This window comes from Petaurus breviceps, unplaced genomic scaffold (genome assembly GCF_028583685.1).
Source record: "Petaurus breviceps papuanus isolate PSGF00001 unplaced genomic scaffold, PetGlider_PUasm1.0 90721, whole genome shotgun sequence".
Lineage (NCBI taxonomy): Eukaryota > Metazoa > Chordata > Mammalia > Diprotodontia > Petauridae > Petaurus > Petaurus breviceps.
Genome location: NW_027187322.1, coordinates 859,478 through 879,586, shown reverse-complemented (window position 1 = coordinate 879,586; position 20,109 = coordinate 859,478). Strand labels below are relative to the sequence as shown.

Genomic DNA, 20,109 nt, shown 5'->3' with positions numbered 1-20,109 from the left:
GAGAGGAGGGAGAGAAACGACTTGTAGTTTATTCTAAGATGGCTGGGTGCAGGGGAGGGAAAAAGCTGGCTCCTGATATACCTTTAAAGTGAACACGATTCAAACATGATCTCGTGCACAGGGGCATGAACCAATGGAGAGGGGTCAAACCAGTCATGTCAGCTGTGTGAGTGGTCTGGTGGGAGACGTCCTTGTGAGCTGGCCACTGGACTGTGGCCTTCAGCACATCCCCATCTCTAAGGAGTACAGAGCAGCCTTGGAACCAAGAGGCCCCGAGGCAGTTCCTGATTTCCCATGGGACAAGAAGCGCTTGGAACTCTCATTGTCCTGTCCAATTCCCCCTTTTTGTTTTTGGAAGATTGCAAGGTGAGTATCAGCTTGAATCATTGCTAAGTTATCATAAAGCATTTTAAACATCAAGCCAAGCAGAGGAGGGCCACAAGACAATTTGCCCACCGCTATTTCACCCCCCAGGGCTTCTGTGGCTTTGGTGAGATCCCTCAACATTCCATGCACACTCTTTGCCAGGTCCTCCACAAATTGGGCCTGTACAAATTGATTTTGCGTAGTTGATACAGACATAGCAAGAGAAATGGAGGAGGATATAAGATTGCCCCATAACTGCCATCGCCTTCCGAAGGCCTGTGCAAGAGCAGCCCTTCTGGGGTGCCCACACAGGTAGCGGAACAGAGATGTAACCGGTGTGGTTTGTCAGGTGCCAAGATTGGAGCTCACTGTGCTTGTTGAATACAGTTTTGCAAGTCCGCCAGTGAGTGGCACAAGTCTCCAGTAAAGGAGTGGGCTTATGAGCTGGGCAGTTCCCCTGTACACTGGGGAAGAGAGGAATTACAGGGTGTCCCCTGTATCCCAAGCATATATACAGTGTGTAAGCCCGTTCCAGGTCAACGACCTCCTCCCCCCAAGCTACCACCCTCGGCCAGGGTGGCTCACACATCATTGGGCCATCTATGTCATTCCGCATGAGCAGGTGGTGAGATGGCCAGCATGGTGAAGGCAGCAATCAGCCGCAACATCCCTTGGTGATTCATCTTGTGTGGTCTCCATCGTCGTTGGGACGGGCTCCTCTTCTTTGTCTTTCGAGTCACTGACAACGCGGATAGCTTTTGCAGGCTTCCACTGGTGACCTTGACCTATGGAGATACAAGTGTACCCTGGCCCCCAAGTTTAAGGGGTATAGGGACCCTCCCAATTGCCAGCAGGTGTTCTCCACATAACCTGTCTTTGTTTTTCATTATTGTACCACCGTCCCATTTTGTGTTTTTTATTTCCTCCGAGCTGTTTCATAGCCAGGGTCAAATCAGTTGCATCAAATTTTAGATAATTTAGAGCATACAATATTTTATCAATATGTAATTGTCTTGTAGGTCGGTCTCCCCCTTTTTGTTTTTTGAGATAGTCTTTTATAGTACGATTGGCCCGTTCGACCATCGCTTGTCCAGTAGGGTTATATGGAATGCCAAAAACGTGTAGGATGCCATGGTCAGTCAATAATAACCTCTGGCTTATCATCACAGCTTGTTCTAAATACTCAAGTAGGACTCTCTTTCCTTGTGATTTGGGATAGACCCATTCTATAATATTTTCATTCTGATATATAGCCCCATATGGTTGTTGAGATAATATTAGAGTTGTCTCAAGAGGCTTTTTAGGGTCCCATCTTTTAGTGTCTGCCTTCTTTATGATGTCTACTATGTCCTTAAGAGCCCTTTGGGCCTCCATAGTCTACGAGGGGAGGTCAGATTAGGATCTCCCTTTAAAATATTATGTGGAGGCTACATTTTTTTCTGTGGGGATGTGTGCTCATGGGAGGAGCCATTGTATGTCTCCTATGAGTTTTTGAAAGTCATTTAATGTATTAATCTTTTTCCAATGCAGGATAGGGGTCCTTTGTTTGATATGAAGAGGATGTACTTCAAACCCCAAAGAGGGACATGGGGGAAATCTTTGCACCTTTTCTGGGGCTAATAAACCTAATTGTCCCTTCTAGCTGGTTACTGCCCTGGTGTGTTCCTAGAATATCATCCATATAATGGATAAAAACCCCATCGGGATATTTGTGTTTTGTCTTCCCTACTGCTGAGTCAACATACCACTGACATGGTTGGGCTGTATTTCATTCCCTGTGGGAGTACCTTCCATTGATAATGAGCAGCAGGACCTTGGAAATTGACAGTGGAGACAGAAAAAAGAAAATCACGTGTGGTCCAGGGTGAAGGGGAATACTAAAAAAATCCTTAACATCAATGATCCACACTGGCCATCCCCTAGGGGTCATATTAGGAGAAGTCAGTCCTTCGTGTAAGGCACCCTTGGGTATAAGTACAGAATTCACTTTTCTTAAATCAGTTAACATTCATCCTTTACCTGATTTTTTTCTTCTTGATGACAAAGGTGGGCGAATTCCAAGAACTAAAAGATGGCTTGATGTGTCCTGCCAGCAGCTGTTTTTTTCACTGTCTTGGAGGGCAGAGAGTTTTTCTGAGAGAGTAAGAGTTACAGAGAGAGTATGGGGCCATTGGTCTACCCACACAGGTTCTTCTGTGGTCCAAGACATTGGGGGTGCAGTTCTCCCCTCAGTTACCCCAATGACCCCTAGTAAAAATATATGAGGAGACCACAATGTTTAAATCCCCTAGCAAATCTCTTCCCCACAATATCAAGAACAAGCCTTCAACTATCAACGGTCTTATCGTGCCCTGACATCCCTCTTTTTCCCTCTTCATGGGGCGAGAAGATACCTGAGCATTAGCAATACCTCCTACCCCAGCAACTTGAGTGTCCGTTATTTGGGAGCTCCACTCTTGGGGCCACAGGTGAAGAAGGGATACAGTCCTGTCGGCTCTGGTGTCTCAAAGGCCAGTGAAGGTTCTTCCTTCGATTTTTAGGGTGAGCATTGGTCAGGTGTGATTAATTATCTGAGTGAAATTCATTTGGTCTTGTGGTGCAATCTCTTCTACATGCAAGGGGTATTCTAATAAGACTCCTTGAGCAATGGGGCTCCCTTTATCTGTGGATGTCTCCTCACTATCTATGTTAATCAATGATATAGCCTTTGGAATTTTCTTACGTGTCTTTGTCACTGGGACAGCCAAGGAATAAGTGGTAGAGGGAGAAATGAGCTGGAAAGGAGCATGAACGTTAATTAAAGGTTGTACTGGAACATCACTCTGAGCGCTCTGAGCCGGCGTGGATGATAGTCTAAACTCCGAAGCTGGAAAAGTCGGATGGTTGCTGTGCCTGCAAGGCTGCATACCGAGTTTTCCAATCTGATTGTGAGGTTGTTTCTTGGGTTAAATATGCTTGAGTTTGCGGGGCCCTCAAGGAGCCCCCAAACCCGTTTCCCTGATTCCTGCCTTGTCTTCATTCAGAGCTCCAGTGCTCCCTGCTGTCACACCTCAGGCAGGGTGTTCGAGGTCGGCCACGTCCTCCTCCAGGTCCTTGAATCCCCCGTGGCCCACAATCCCTCTTGGAATGCCCTGGCTTCCCGCATTTAAAGTAGTTTCCTGTAGGTGTCGCTACCGAGGTGGACAACAGCTCAGCTTGATGCACCTGTGAGCCCACCTTCTCACGTCTTGGTATCATTTCTTCTAGAGAGGCATCTTTCCTAAGCCCCAGCATGACCCTTTTACAATCGGCATTGGCGTTTTCCCTCAATGAAGCTTGTAGCATTTTCTCTGTACCCTCTACTTCACCCATAGCACGGGCCTCCTGCATTCTGGCCACGAAGTCTACGAAATCCTCATTGGCCTTTTGTCTTATTTGTGTGAAGCTCTCTCTCAGCCTTTGCAGCCGGAATTCTGCCCCAAGCCTGACGGGCACACCGAGAAATATTCAAATAAGCCTCCTCAGTGCTGAGCAGTGTGGGCGTGAGGTCCTGTGCCGGTCAGCTGGAAGACAAGCTGCATGTCAGGCCCTGGAGCTAACCGGGATAAGCAGCCTGCACTGTTCTGTGAATCCTGCCATCCAGAACACGGCTTGTCCGGTGCAGCATGGCCCGCCCCAGGGCTTAACAACCATTAGGACACAAAATGCTCACGGATAAGTTCTCTACTTGATGTAACACAAACGGCACAGTGGGCTGTACTTGGTGACAGGCTCTTGTAATTGCTTTAGCACCTTGAATGGTAATGCCTCATGTCTGTGCCTCGCTTGCCCAGGGTTAAAGGGATCGGGCTCTTCAATAACGGGAAGGACTCCCCACTCAGTAACTGCTTCCCCTTCTCTTCTAGCCAGGTTTTTCCAAGTGCCCGCCACTAGAGGCCGACCAGTACTCATTTTTCTTCTCTGCCACGTGTTCTTCCTGCCTTTTCTCTGGTAGCCACCCCTCTCCCTCCCCTTTTCCAGTGTCTCTGCATCGTGGACAGCTAAATTTGAGAGGCTGGGATGCAGAGGTCTATCAGCGGGAGGGGGCGGCTGAGGCCATTCTTCCTCTCTCTCGAGGGATGGATCCCTGCTGGAGCCGCCTTCGCTAAGAAGGGATGGACCCGTTTGACGGACCTCCCTCCTCTTTCCTCCAAAGGCATCTCTTACTAGGTGGTATAAGGCTCAGACATAAGTCTCTCTCTCCCCCGATCTCGCTTGTGCTTGCTTTTTGTCCCACTTTTACTCCCTGTTCTCCGAGCCCTGCCGGTCCTGGTTACCCCGAAGCCTACTCGGGTATTCGCTCCTGGAGCCCCTGCAAGCAGGGGTGTTCGTACGCCATGTATCTCGGGCCGCACTGGCGTGATCCTGGGGACCTTCTTCAGCCCCACGTTGGGCGCCGGCTGTAAGAGGCCGCTAACTTTACAAACCTAAGGGCCAGCCTTAGGTTGTGTTCTCAGGAGGGACTGAAGAGACCAGAGACGAGGGAGAGAAAAGACTTGCGGTTTATTCTAAGATGGCAGGGCTCGGGGGAGGGAAGAAGCCGGTTCCGGATATACCTTTAAAGTGAGCACAATTCAAGCATGATCTTCTGCTGCACGGGGTATGAACCAGTGGAGGGGGGCCAAGCCAGTCACATCAGCTGCTGCTCATCAAGCCAGCAGTCTGGTGGGAGACAGTCCTTGTGAGCTGGCCACTGGACTGTGGCCCTCAGCACACCCCCATCTCTAAGGAGTACAGAGCAGCCTTGGAACCAAGAGGCCCCGAGGCAGTTCCTGATTTCCCATGGGACAAGAAGCGCTTGGAACTCTCATTGTCCTGTCCAGATAGACTTCAAAGAATGCTAATTTTATTGGTATGAATCTTCCTATAATAGACCCCTAACCTCTACCACTTTGTAGATGGTCTTGGAGTGATCCTTTGCCCAGAAAATTGGTCTGAGGCTAACCTAGGATGAGCATAGGCAAATGTAGCTGGGCTGGTCCTTGAGAGACAGTATTCCAAGCCTGTCCAGCTTTCTGGCCATACCACTGACAGCTGTAGAGACTCCAGTGTCTTTCCCCCCCTCTAAGGGGACGGAGGTGGCCAGGTGAGCTAGCTAGGAGTATAGATGAGGAGTCACAATCACAGAACTGCAGAGGAAGTCCCTCCGCATCCAGCCCACCCACCTGCTGCCCAGCCTCTGCTCAGAGACCTTAAGTGAAGGGTCCCCACCCCCTGAGGCATGTCGTCCCACTTTGGGAGAGTTCAGATTGTGGGCAAGCTTTCCCTGATGGCCAGCCTTGCCCTGCCTTCTGAGCTAGAATGGCACATCCTTGAAGACGGCTGAGGCAGCCCCTCAGCCTTCTCTTCAAGCTCGTGATCCCTCAACACTCATTTTTTTTAGGAATAAAGACTTAGGGTTGGACTTTTGAAGTCACCAAGTCTAACCCTTCCAATTAACAATGAGGAAACCAAGGGCCAGGGAAGGTGTGACATCCAAGGTCACACATGCAGCAAGTAGCAGAGCTGGAATTTACCCCTGCACCCCTGATTCCAAATACAGTATTTTCACTCTGAAAAAATCCCAAGAAGACTAGAAAACTGGGCCATATCTTGTTAGATAACATTGATTAGGGGTAAATGTAAAATTTTCCACTTGGGTTCAAAAAATTAACTTCCTAAGTATAAGAAAGGGAAGTTCTGGTTAGCTATCAGTTTCCTTGAAAAAGATCCAAGGGTCACAGTGGACTACAAATTCAATGAGTCCATAGTTTGATAGATAAGGTAGGGCAGCCAAGAAAGCTCATGCTGTTAGGCTGCTTTAAGTGAGGCCTAGCCTGGGAGTTGGGAAGAAGCGGGGCTCCTCTAGTCCCACTGTGTTAATCTGTTCTGGTCAGGGCACATGTGGAGTACTGACTTCTAAGAAGACCACTGGGCTGCAGATTGTCCAGAGGAGGGAAGTGAGGGTGGTGATAGGCCTTGGGACCTCTGCAGCATCAACCATTACTAAGTTCGTTTGTAGAAATACAAAATTAGTCTGAATATGAGTGTTTATTTCCCTCAAAACTTGCAGAACATGCATATAGACATACACATGGGGGCTCCTCCTAAGACAGTGAACCCAAGAATGGACAAAGGGGATCTTCTCTTTTTTTTTTTTTAAGCAATCGGGGTTAAGTAACTTGCTCAAGGTTACATGGCCAGTTATTTCTGGGTGTGGTGCTAAGTATCTGAGCCTAGATTTGATCCCCAGGTCATCCCGACACTGGAGCTGGTGCTCTTACTTGCTGAGCCACCTGGCCGCCCCTGGGATCTTCTATCCTTAGAGCAATTCCCTCTCACCCCTCCATCCCTCCCTGGCTCAGGATGCCTCTGTCAGCCGGAATTATAGTCTCTGTATCACTAACCATGATAGGAGAAAGAATTTCTTAAGTGAATAGGAGTGTTGAAGCATCAATTGCAAATGCAACCCAGGGTGTTTGTGTTCCTTTACAATTAACATGCCGTAAGATAAGAAAAGTTCTGTTATTCACGATGGTCTCTTGGGTTAAGGTTCTCATCCTTAATGGTCACAAACAGGGGAGAAACGCTCTTAGCTGGATCTGGCCTTGTTTACACAGGAAGAGGCATTCTCTGATTCTCTGTCATGCCAGAGAATGCAAAGCATTATGGTGGATTAAGCTTAGAGTGGGCCACAATGCCTAAATTCAGGTTTTAGGCCTTCTCTGGTCTTGGGGGTTCAGAGTGGTTTGGAGAAGGGTCTACAACAGGAAGATCAGTGGGGATACAGCATTACCCAGGGGGCTAGATGTCTGTTCTTGTAGTCAGGAAGATATGAGTTCAAATCCTCCCTTAGACACCAGCTCTGTGACTTTGGGCAGGTTACTTAACCACTCTGAGCCTCAGTTTCCCCATCTATAAAACTGAGATAATGCCTACAGGTCTTAAATCACAAGGTTGTGGTAATCTGATGAAATCCTACCCGGAAATCATGTTATTGAGCATCAATCAAGACAAGTCCCTTCCTCTCCCCGGGCCTCAGTTTCCTCATCTGTAAAATGTGGAGGTTGGAAGGTCCCTTCCTGTTGTAGGCCTGTGATTCTGTGGTCATCCTTTCACTTGAAGGACCCGGGAACAGCCAGCCCTGGAAAAGAGAAGATGTAGGGGGACCCATATTAGACTTGCTTGTTCTGGCCCCAGAGGGCGGAGTTAGGAACAATTTGGGGAGCCCAGTGTCAGCTCTGTGTCAGGCGGAAAAGACTTCTCTCAAGGGGCTGCCTCATGAGGTAGGTGGTGAGTTCCCCATCCCCAGAGGTCTTCAAGCTAAAGCCGAATGACCCCTGTCGGGGCTGTTACACAGGACGTTCCCAAAGCTCTGAGATTAAAGTGGGGAGGGGCGGGCGGTCTCAGCGCAGCTCGAGAGCAGCTTTGGAACCGGGGCTGTGGGATGGGGCTCGGGTCAGTCCGATGCTGTCCCGCCGTCACGTGGGCTGGAGGAGCCGGGAGCCAACCCCGCCCCCGGCCGGCTCCGGAGCAGCTGAGCCCCGGCTGGGGCGTTTCCAGACTAGCCAACTTCGCGAGCCGAAGAGCCCCTTCCTGGCCAGAGCTGGGCCCCGGCCGCCCGCACTCGCTTCTGCGCCTCCGGGAGGCCTCGTCTGTTTCCAAAGGCGGCCAGTACTCAGCGCTGTCCCCGAGGTGAGCTGCGATTTAGCCTCCCAAGCTGCGCTCTTTGATCTGGGCGGAGTCAGGGTGACTTCAGCCACAGCCGGCGCTGGGCTCTCCTCGGCCTCTGGGGCCTCCTGCTGACTTCCTACCTGCCGGAGGGTCCTCGCCGGTCCGGTTTCGTCGGTCAAGGGCCGGGGAGCACAGGTGGGATGGTCGCGCCCCGTGTGTTGTGCTCTGGGATCTCCAGGGGCCGCTTTAGATCTTCGCACTGAACAGGTCGGGCAGAGGGGCGGGACAGATCACCTGCGGTGTCACTGCCCAGCTCCCCCGCCTCCCCGCCCATTGCGGGAGGCGGCCGTGCCCGGGGAGCGCTTTCGGGCGGAATGTGTGGAAGTCAGCAGGTTCCCACTGGCACGGGCGCCTGTTAGCAGTGAGCCCCGAGCGTGCCGGGTGGCAGCCTCAGCCGCCTCCTTTCAGGTATCCTAGCTCCCCTCTTCTCAGTGGTCCATCCAGGTCCAATCAAGGCTTAAAGACCGCTCTGCTCCCTGCCCAATGGGACTAGCAGGGGAAGGATGGAGAACAGTTGGCAGGCCGAGCTGCAGGGTCCAGCCGCAGCAGCCTCGGCCCCAGGGACCCACGCTCACCTTTCCCCACTCTGGCCTCCTTTTTTTGCTTCCTGTTATTGGCACTAGAGATTCTTGCCATTTCTTTTCAGGAATCCCCCAGTGGCCAAGGAAGCGACATCCAGACCCTGAGGGAGCACAGAGATGCAAGTAGGTACTTTTCAAGCTTTTGTAAGTAACTGCAGTAAGGATTTGTGCTTGGTACTTGTAGGCCGGGACTTGGGGGGAGAGGGGCTGAGTAAACCCCAAGGCCAAGGCGCTCTCGAGGATCCTTTGGCCCCATTTTGAGCATGAGACAACTCTCTCTTCATTTTGTTTACCAGGCAGGCACTCACTGGTGGCTTCCCAACAAGAAACTGAATCTCTATTATTCAAAGGAAGTATCGGGAATTCATTTGTGGGCTGGTTCGGAGGACAATGGGGGCATAGAATGGAACTGGATAAAGACAGTGCTAGCAGGGAAATAGAACCTTCCTTTAGCAAGAACACAGAAAGGGTGTGCGGCAGCTAGAACAAGGGCCAGGCTTCATGGGCCCTGCAAAACTGCTGGGCAGGGAGGTGGCTGAGCCTCAGACAGAATGGCCCCTGTCTATTCTGCACAGGCCTGATAACTCACTTGGTGACCAGAACTTCAGAGCCCTTCAGGTTTCAGTTTTGCTTTATTTTGAAACTTGAGCTTAAAAAGACTTTCATTTTCATGAATACAACACAAGGTCTGAGAGCTGGGCGGTATGGGTGAAACTGAGAACAGTGTAAGAGCTTGGCCGGGGAGAGGACTTAGAGCAAGGGATGTCAGATCAGGGATGGTAGAACTGGGGGAGGGGCTTAAGGCACAAGATGTCAGGGCTGTTCTGCTTAACCCCAGAGGGGATTGGCACAGGATGTCAGAGGTGGGGGTCTCAGAGCACTGGATGTCAGAGTTGGGGGTCTCAGCATGGGGTGTCAGAGGTGGGGGTCTCAGAGCACAGGATGTCAGAGTTGGGGGTCTCAGAATGGGATGTCAGAGGTGGGGGTCTCAGAGCACTGGATGTCAGAGGTGGGGGTCTCAGCAAGGGATATCAGAGGTGCTGGGGAGTGTTCAGCCAGAGTTTTCTGGAGATGAGGCTCCCGGGCAGCCATGGCAGCAGACAGAGCAGGGAGGTAGTGTACTGCAGAGGACCTCACCAAAAAAGTGGAGCAGGTTCGGCCCATGTGGGGAAATTTGAGGGAACCAGGAGGGATCCCTGCCCAAACATGTCAGGACGTACCATCCTGAGGAATTTCACGATTAGAGATTCATTCATTTGACTTAAGACTGTGTGCTCCTGATAAAGAAATTCCTGGCAAAGGATGAGAATTTTAGCCACCATCAGTTGCGAAACCTTACTAAGAATTAGCTGAATTAATCTGTCTTCCTGTTGTGGATTTGTTTATACCCTGTATGAGTTATAGATGGTAGAGGACATGTTTTTTTTTTGATTGAGGGAAGTAGAGAAAGATGCCATTTGAGGGCTTGGGTCATCTTCTGCTTGTGGGAATTGGCAGGAATTAGGCAAGCACTACATCATGTCCCAAAAGAGTATAAGGTCAAAGAGGAACGTTGCCTTCTTCCCAGTTTTGCTTAGTACTGGCCAGGTCTGACCTTTAGTTTCTTTCCCCATGGTCACCAAGGAGGGCCTTCCAGGCCTGTGCTTGCACTACCATAGCAGTAGGGGAAGGGTGATACCCTGGATCCTCTCTGTTTGGACCAGAGACAGGATAGTAGGGGAAGGAGAAGATGACACAATGCAAGAAGTATTCTGGGTAAGGCTGTAGCCTCTGTCTGCCTGCTTTAGCATCACCTCCCCTCCCCCACCCCGGCCTGTGCCAAGTCTGAGCACATGCCCTGGTAAAAGAATAGACGGTGACTGACGACAGCTACCCTGGTGTTTAGTGCCAGGAGGAGCCTGGCACATGGCCTCCTTTCTACCTGCTTTACTCTCCCCAAATGGGTTGATTTAAACTCCAGCTTCTCTAAAGGGGGACCCCCCCCCCAACCCTATGACTTCTATAACTGCCCATGTCTACACTGTTTTTCCACTTCTGGAATGATCAGAAACAGTTTTACCAGAAAGTTGGACATGGTAAGAATAGAGAAGTGAGAGTAAGGTGTTGCCTGGTTTACATTCCAAAGTCAATGAGGCAGTGATTTTCTGGAAGCCTAGAGCAGCAACATTTTCCACTTTGATTCACCTTAACTGAAATGCTCAAGAAATGCATCTTCAGTCAGGCGACAAACATCTATTAAATACTTACTATGTGCATTGTGCCAGCCAGGAGAAGGTGAAGAACAAAGCAAGGTGAGGTCAGGGCCCCTGGCCTCAGGGAGCTGCCAGTCATGTGGGGCAGATGCAAACAACTTTGCATAAACCAGGCAGAGAAGAGATAAGCTGGAGATAATTAATGAGGGAAGGCACTCCCTGAATCATTCATAATTCAGTTTTCTGGATAACTGATTAGTCAGAAACCCTGTCTTGGTTTCATCTCTAATTGTTGAAACCTATTAGTGATGGCGTGGTGACATGACTCCCAGCTGGGCCCTGCCCAGATCACATCATTTGTCTGGCCTGTTTCCTCACCTCCAAGTTGAGTAGCTGTGGCCTCTGAGGCTCCTTCCAGATCGGGTCCCATGACCCCATGACCTTGGTGCCCCAGGGCCTTTCCTCTGGCTGAAGCTGGAGCAGAGAGGCCCCATCTCTGTCAAGGCTGCCAGAGGAAGCCTATGATGACTAATATGGACAAGAAGTAGTTTTGTAGTTTGCAAAATGGTGTTCCTTGTGTTCAGTTTTGTACCTCGAGGACAATGATAAGCCCCTGGAATGAGGAGAGGACAAAGGGTCAAGAGAGGGATGTTCAGGCAGGAGACAACATTTAGGGGGCCAGGATCCTGAGACCAGCAGCTGAATAGAGGAAGATGAAGGACCCGAAGGGGCCTTGAAGCTACTGTGCCAGCCCCTTCCCGTGACAGACAAGGTAACTGAGCCACCATGGGACTTTGACAAGGTCACACAGCCAGGAAAAATTTGAGATGGGATTGGAAACTGGGTCACTTGCCAAGGCTGTGGTAGGGTTGGGGTCCCCAAAGGCCTCAGCCTTCACTAAACCTTCCCACACTCCCCCTTAATATGAAAGGATGCAAATTCTTTTACAAGTCCAAACCTTCATTTCACAGATGAGGAAACTGGGGCCCAGGAAGGTGACCTGTTCAGGGTCACACAAAGGTAGAGAGCAGCTGAGGCAGGATTTGAACCCAGATCTACCTGTTCTAAAGTCTAGGGATCTCTCCATTTACCCATGGTCTTTAAAATTCTTGAAGAGATGGGGCAGCTAAGTGGTGCAGTGAATAATGCACTGGCCCTGGAGTCAGGAGGACTTGAATTCAAATCCTGCCCCAGGCATTTAACACTTACTAGCTGTGTGACTTTGGGCAAGTTAACTTAACCCCAGTTGCCCTGCCTTCCCCCTCCAAAAAAGACAAAAGAAAAAAAAATTCTTGAAGAGAACTGTGGTATTTCTCCTCCTCTTTCTCTCTGTATTTTAATTTCAGCCCCTCTGTGTGTGCTGGTGAGTGCCCTGTCCTATCTTCATTATTTTGGACTCATAGGTTTGCATTGTATAGATCAGAATTTTAAAGTTGTTTTTCTCTGTAGTGTTGTACAAATTCTTCTGCTTCTATTCACTTTGCTCTGTAACAGTATACAGAAGTCTTCCCAATTTCCTCTTAAATTGTCCATTTTAATTTTCTTTTTAAAAAATTTATCATTTATCTTTTCTTTTTAAATTTCAAGTTTCAGATTCTCTTCTTTCCATCACTCTGCCACCCACGGAGAAGGCAAACAATATGCTATCTGTTGTACCTGGGAAATCATACAAAACACATGTCCGTGTTAGCTGTATTGGAAAAAAAGCACAAGCAAAAGTGAGAAAATGACACTCTGATTTGCCCTCAGAGTTGGCTAGTCCTCTGTCTGGAGGTGGACAGCATTTTTTCATCATGAGCCCTTTGGAAGAGTAGCTAAGTCAGTGGGTCTTCATCACAACAGGGCTTCTACTGTGCACAGTGATTTTCTGGCTTTTCTCACTTCACTGAGCATCAGTTCATTTAGGTTTTGCCAATTTTTTTTTTTCTGAAACCACCTCCCTCATCATTTCTTATGACAATACTCCTTCACAATCCTGTGCTACAACTTATTCAGCCATTCCCCAATTGTAGAGCATAACCTTAATTTCCAATTCTTTGCCATCACAAAAGAGAGCTGCTATATTTTTATACATATAGTTCCTCTTCCTTTCATCTCTTTGGAGTACAGACCTAGTAATGGCATTGCTGGGTCAAAGGGAATGCATAGTTTTATAGCCCTTTGGGGATAGTTCTAGACTATTTTTCAGAATAGTTGGGCCATTTCACTGATCCACCAACAGTACCTATATGTACTATGTACCTATTTTCTGTCAACTCCTCCAACATTTGTCATTTCCAATAGGTGAGGCGGTACCTCAGTTCTTTTAATTTGCCTTTCTCTAATCAATACTGATTTAGAGTATTTTTCATGACTATAGATAATTTTGATTTCTTCTTCAGAAAACTGCCTCTTCATATCCTTTGATCATTTATCAATTGGAGAATGGCTCTTGTTTTTTATAAATTTAACTGTTCTCCATATGTTTGAGGAATGAAGATTTTATCTGAGAAACTTGCTGTAAAATTTTTTACATTACTTCATTGTTTCCAGTTCCTTTAATCAAAATGTAGTCTCCCTGATTATCTCTTTTAATTATGTCTGGTTTTGCCTTTGCTTTGTCTGAGATCATGATTGCAACCCCTGCCTTTTGTTTTTTTACTTTAACCGAAGCATAGTAGATTCTGCTCCAGCCCTTTATTTTCACTCTGTGTGTCTTGTTTCCATTTTATGAGTTCGCTTATCTCATTGACATTCAGTTATGATGACTAACTATATATTTCCATCCATCCTATTTTCTTGTTTATCCTTCTCTCTTTTTATCCTGTCCCTCCTCAAAAGTCTGTTTTGTTTCTAACCACTGCTTTTCTGAGTCTTTCCTCCCTTTCATCATCTTCTCTATGCCTTTCTCTTATCCCCTTCTCCTCCTATTTACCTACTGGGTAAGATAAATTTCTATATCCAACTAAGTGTGTGTACACACACACACACACACAATTCTTCCCTTTTTGAACTTGTTCCAATGAGAGTGAGATCCAAATATTATCTGCCACACTTCCCCCTCCCATTTTTTCTTCCACTTCTCTTTTATGTGAGATAATTTACACCACTCTACCTCTCTCTTCCCCCTTCTCCCAGTACATCATTCTTTCTCCTTGCTTCATTTTTTTTGGAAATGATCACAGCATAACTCAAACCCATGTCCTCTGTCTATGCAGACTCCTAACTGCATTAATAATGATAAAGTTCTTGGGAGTTAAACGTGTTATTTTCCCATATAAGAATGTAAACAGCTTAACTTTAGTGAGTACATTATGCTTTCTCCTTCATGCTTACCTTTTTATGCTGCTCTTGAGTCTTCTGTTTGAATATCAGATTTTCTATTCCATTCTGGTCTTCTCATTAGGAATGCTTGGAATTCCTCTATTTCATTAAATGTCCATTTTTCCCCTTGAAGGATTATACTCAGTTTTGCTGGGTACATTACTCTTGCTTGTAATCCTAGCTCCTTTGCCTTCTAGAATACCATATTCCAAACCCTCCACTCCTTTAATGTAAAAGTCATTAAATCTTGTATGACTTTGATAGTGGCTCCACAATATCTGAATTGGTTTTTTTCTGGCTGCTTGCAATATTTTCTCTTTGACTGGGAGCTCTGAAATTTGGTTCTAATGATCCTGGGAATTTTCATTTTGGAATCTCTTTAAGGAGGAGATTGGTGGATTCTTTTAATTTCTATTTTACCCTCTGGATCTAGGATATCAGGGCAATTTTCCTGAAATATGATGTCTTAGGCTCTTTTTTTTTTATCATGGCTTTCAAGTAGTCCAGTAATTCTTAAATTATCTCTCCTTGATCTATTTTCCAGGTCAATTGTTTTTCTAATGGGATACTTCAAATTTTATTTTATTTTTTCATTCTTTTGACTTTATTGTTTCTTGATGTTTCATTAGTTTCCATGTGCCCAATTCTAATTTTTAAGTTCTTTTGTTAAGTGAATTTCTGTACCTCCTTTTCCATCTGGCCTATTTTACTTTTTAAGAAAATTTTTTTAAAGCAATTGGGGTTAAGTAACTTGCTCAAGGTTACACGGCCAGTTATTTTGTGTGGGTACCAAGTATCTGAGGCTGGAACCGATCCTGGATCTCCTGACGCCGGGACTGGTGCTCTTACTCACTGCGCCACCTGGCTGCCCCCCCCCCTTTTTTTTCAAATCAATCCGGGTTAAGTAACTTGCTCAAGGTTACAAGGCCAGTTATTTCTGGGTGTGGTGCTGAGTATCTGAGCCCAGATTTGATCCAGGTCATCCCAACACTGGAGCTGGTGCTCTTACTCGCTGAGCCACCTGGCCGCCCCTAAGCAATTGGGGTTAAGTAACTTGCTAAAGGTTACATGGCGAGGTGTTTCTGGGTGGGTGCTAAGTGTCTGAGTCGGGGATTCGATCTCCAGGTCTTCTCAACACTGGAGCCGGTGCTCTTACTTGCTGTGCTACCTGGCCACCCCCATGGCTGCCCCTTTTTAAGAAATTTTTTAAAGGACTTCTTTTTGTTAGTGAATTTTTGTGTCTTTTTTTTTAAACCAAGCTTTAACCAAAGCTACCAAGCTTTACCAGTTCTCTTTTCATAATTTTCTTACACCACTCTCATTTCCCACTCCCCCTCCCCAATTTCTTCTCTATGACTCATCTCTTTTTTAAACTCTTCCAGGAATTCTTGCTGGTCTTGTGTCCAATTAGCATTTTACTCCAGGTTTTGTTTGTAACTGTTTTCACATTATTGTCTACTTCTAAGTTTATATCTTGGTCTTCTCTGCCACCCTAGTATTTTTTTTTTATGGCCAAGTTCTTTTTTTTAATTGTTGTTTGCCCATTTTTTCAGCCTATTTTTTGATTTTGACTTTTAGTTTAAAGTTGGGCTCTGCTCACCTGGGAGTGAAGAGGCATGTACCAAGCTTTAGGCTTTATTGTGCTACTATTTTCAGAGCTTGTTCTGGGGGGTCTGCAAGTTTTTGGTGCTTCCAAGGAGCTGTGATCCTTAGAAAGGTATAGTCACTGCCCTCCTGATCTGCTCTGGCCTTTAACCAGGAAGGATCCCTGCTCCCCTGCTGCCAAAAGTGCCGGTGCTCCTCTTGGTCCTGGAGCTGTGATCAGGATCTCTGCTCATCTGTGATCAATAACAAGCACTGTTCTCTGCCTTGGGTTGCCAATCAGCGCCAGCTTCATCAGCAAAGGGTCCCCTATAATCTCTTTCTGTCCAGTTGTTTGACCTCCCTTTCCATCTCTGGACTGCGAGCTCCTGAAGCTGCTGTGGCTGTCACAGCCACCTCCAAGGCCTGCTGCTGGTGCTCCTGTGTCACAGACCTCCTAAGTTCTCTTAGACCAGGAAAATAGAGCCCTCTGACCTTCTGTTGGCCCTATTACTCCAACATTTTATTTGAGGCATTATTTTAACTTGTTTGGAGGGGAAGGCTGGGAGAATTCAACTGTATCCTGGTTCGTATTCCATCATCTTGGCTCCCAATATATCATATTCCTTCTAAGTCTTCTCTTCTATAGGTTCATCACCCCTAGTTCCTTCAATGAACCCTTTTATGGCCTGTCCCAACCCCCTTGGAACATGTTCTCTCATCTTTCTCCATTTCCAAATGCAGCTTCTAACCTGGCCTTGGTCTGTGGTTTTGTAGCCAGAGCCCAAACCTGGAGACCTGATTGAGATTTTCCGAATGTGCTACCACCATTGGGCTGTTTATGTGGGTGATGGTTATGTCGTCCATCTGGCACCTCCAAGTAAGAAGCATCCCTGCTTTTCCGGGTTGTGTATGTTGGGGAGGGGGCAGACCCTGAAGGGTTAGCTGATTAGATGACTGTGAAGGAAAATCTCTGTTTACAGATTACAGATTCATATTTGGTGATGAAGCTGATGAAGCTACTTGAGTGGATCCCAATTTTGATTTTGGGGGACAGCTAGATCATCCCACAACTGGCCCCTTTATGACACTGTCAGAGCCATGAGACTGAAGGGGCCAATGGGTCCAAGCTGGGGTGGGACTGCTTAAAAAAGACCTCCCTGGGGGTACCTTTCCTTTCTCTTTTTCTTTCTGAAAGGTGAATACGCTGGGGCTGGTGCCTCCAGCATCATGTCAGCCCTGACTGATAAAGCCACGGTGAAGAAGGAACTTCTTTGCGTGGTGGTTGGGAGGGACAAGTACCAAGTGAATAACAAACATGATAGCAGGTACCAGCCGCTGCCCCCCAGCAAGATTGTCCAGCGGGCTTTGGAGGAGGTGGGGAAGGATGTCCACTACAAACTGACCAGTGAGAACTGCGAGCACTTTGTGAATGAGCTGAGATACGGGATCCCTCGAAGCGACCAGGTGCGCCTGCAGGCTGGCGGGTGTTCCCACAGGGTCACAGCGTTAGGGGGGGGGGGTTACAGGATTGTCTGCCTTGGGCATGGGCCTTCCTGCTTCAAGCTCAGTTTTCCCATCTGAGGATGTCCTCCCAGCTCCTCATAATGGAAAGGCTGACTCTAAAACTCGGAATTCCTTTGACTGAAACAGGTGAAGTCAGTCACCAACCATTTATTAAGCACTTGCTGTATGCTAGGCATTGTATTAAAAGAAAGGCACAAACAGGGTTCCTGGCCCCCAAGAAGCCCACATTTTTGGGGGGGAAAGGGCAGGGCAATTGGGGTTAAGTGACTTGCCCAAGGTTACATGGCTAGTGTTCCATCTCTGAGGCTGAATTTGAACTCAGGTCCTCTTGGTTCCAGGGCTGGTGTTCTATTCATTGGGCCACCTAGCTGCCCCAAGAAGCCCACATTTTAATGGGGGAGTATGTAAAGAAATGGGTACATACAAGATGTATTCCCAGTATGAACGACAGTTTGAGTGGGGAAGGTGTCAGCAGCTGGGGAGAGGGGGCTGGGAAAGGACTGTGGCAGAAGGTGGGATTGTAGCAATCCTTAGGGTCAAGTTTCCCCCATTTCTTTAGGAGAGATGATTGCAGTCTCTGTCAGCATGTTTCCAACATCTGCCCTGGCTTCTGTCTAGTCTGTGACTCTTAACCTACCAGAATTGACAAACGAATCATGTCCAAAGGGTGACAATTAATGATTTTCCTGATGTTATTTGTTGGATTTATTTCCCTGAATATAATGCTGGTAGGTGAGAGCTCCCTTGTGTGTCCCTTGTGTTGTACAGGCCCTCGGGAAATGGCAAAGGTCATTGATTTTCATCAGACCTTCTATACCATTCATCATGGCATTAAAAAAAAAGCTGCATAAAACTGAAGTATAATTTTTTAGCTTTACTTTTCTTGCCTTTTTTGGGTAACATGGCTAATACAGAAATGTTTTGCCTAATTTCACATGTATAATTGATATCATATTACTTGCCTTCTTGATTGATGGGGGGAAATGCTGGAGGGAGGGAGAGAACTTAAAACTCCAAATTAAAAAAAAAAAGAATGCTAATAAAGAATGAAAATTTAGAAAACATTAAAAAAAAAAAAAGAGCTTCCCAGACCCCAGAGGATGCCCTCTGGCAGTCAAGGTCATTTTGTCTCCATTGCCCTAGTAAGTCCTCACCTTCCTCTTCTTTTCCCTCGAATGGCCCACCAATTTCACATGCCCATCACCCCTGCTTCTTGCCTCGAGGGACTGATTGAGGTGGGGAAGGCAGGTTGACAAAAAACAATGTTATGGTAGGTAGCTACAAAGTTAAAACTGCCCCCTCACAGCCTGTTTTGTTTGGTTTATCCCCATGTTGATCATTCCACTCCTCCCTCTCTGACTGAAATGTCCCTGCACCATGCCCTGGGAATTGTCAATTCTTTACTTTTGCCAAGAGAGCCAAGAGCCAAATCTAAGCTAGCCAGAGTGAAACATTTGGCTGGAATGGTGGGGAGTAGGCTTCCCTATTGACTATGGCATTTCTCTCTTCTGTTTACAGGTCAGAGATTTCCTCATGGGAGCTGGGATAGCTGGCACTTTGGCTGTTGCCGGCTTTGTTGGCATGTTGGTTTCAAGAAACAAACAGAAAAACCAATAAGACAGCCATTCAAGTTATGGGAGCTTAGCTGCACCACAAGTTACATTGTGCAGTGTGGCATTCAGTGCCTTATTGCTTTTATTAAAGATGATTTTATTTCCAAAAAAAGGTCCACTGGGAAATGGCCCAGGATGAGTCTATTTCACGCTCTCTTTCCTGGTTTAGACTGAAACCTGAATTATCTTCCATAAATCTTTCCTGGTTCAATGCTGGTCCAGTCTCTCCTTTTCCACACTTGGAGGAAAACAATAATAAATGTGCCTCCCACTCCTTAGTCATGGACTCAAAATTGGAAGGGTCCATCCCTCATCTGAGAGAGGAGGGGACACAGAAGTTGTGACTTGCCCAAGGTCACAGAGTCAGAAAGGCTGAGAGCTGGCTTCCTTTGGGGTCCTGTGGTAGCAAAGCCCAGTGCCTTTTTCACAATGCCCAGATGCTTCATGGTGTGCTGGGGTACAGCTCGGTGGCATTATCACCTTTCTTGTGACAAAGACAAGCACTTTCTAAAAGAAGCCAATCCTCACAAACACAGCATATTCAAACGCTCATTATATAAAACAATGTGTGAAAAATACAAACAAATAGTAATGTCAGACTTCATAGAATTATGGTGGTGGGGGAAAGAAGGGAGGATAATGTCATCCATTCTATTTTTCAGTTCCATAAATGGGATTTTAAGACAAGACCCTTCTAGGTGGCAGGAGTCTGGAATTTCTCTATCCACACCCAGTGGCTCCATGGCCCAGGGTAAAAGCTACCCACAGACTTCCTATGGCTAGCTACTAAGAATGGAAAGTGAAAGTGCATCCCGAGGATCCCTGTGGGTGGGCAAGTTAGTCTCCCTCTTCAATACTCCCATGGCCTTAGGGCTGGGGTGCAGGGTGCTTCAGGAGGACCCTGCTCAGGCAATCTTAGAGGCTGGGTGAAGATGGAAAAGCTCTCTTTTTTTGACTCCCATGTGATTACAGGAGTGTCAGGGAAGGATTCCAGTATATTAAAGGACCAATCTGGCTGAAATTCACCATTAGAGATTGACTGCGTTAAGTTAAAACTCGAGAAATGCAGGAATTCTCCTCCATCTCCCCCCCCCCCCAATTGTAAAGTGACAGGTGATATTTGTTTTGTAAGTTCTTACTGTCTTTGTCTCAGATTCTGTCTGGCTAATCTGCCACCAGTGATCTGAGGAAATGGGTACAGGGTAGGAAAGTCTG

The 20,109-nt window shown here is 47.1% G+C and overlaps 1 protein-coding gene across 6 annotated transcripts; it reads left to right on the top strand.

Moving 5' to 3' along the window:
* Positions 1-7,868: 7,868 nt before the first annotated feature.
* LOC138144777 (phospholipase A and acyltransferase 3-like) lies at positions 7,869-19,006 on the top strand. 6 transcript variants are annotated; one of them, XM_069066186.1, is made up of 5 exons: positions 7,869-8,058; positions 8,744-8,801; positions 16,532-16,634; positions 16,953-17,221; positions 18,800-19,006. In XM_069066186.1, exons 2-5 carry the CDS (start codon positions 8,796-8,798, stop codon positions 18,896-18,898), a joined length of 477 nt encoding a protein of 158 aa, XP_068922287.1. In that variant the 5' UTR covers positions 7,869-8,058; positions 8,744-8,795; the 3' UTR covers positions 18,899-19,006. The 6 variants fall into 6 exon arrangements, with proteins under 6 accessions (XP_068922287.1, XP_068922290.1, XP_068922288.1 ...); XM_069066189.1 differs by having other exon boundaries at positions 16,499-16,634; XM_069066187.1 differs by lacking the exon at positions 7,869-8,058 and adding an exon at positions 8,076-8,232.
* The last annotated feature ends 1,103 nt before the right edge of the window (positions 19,007-20,109 follow it).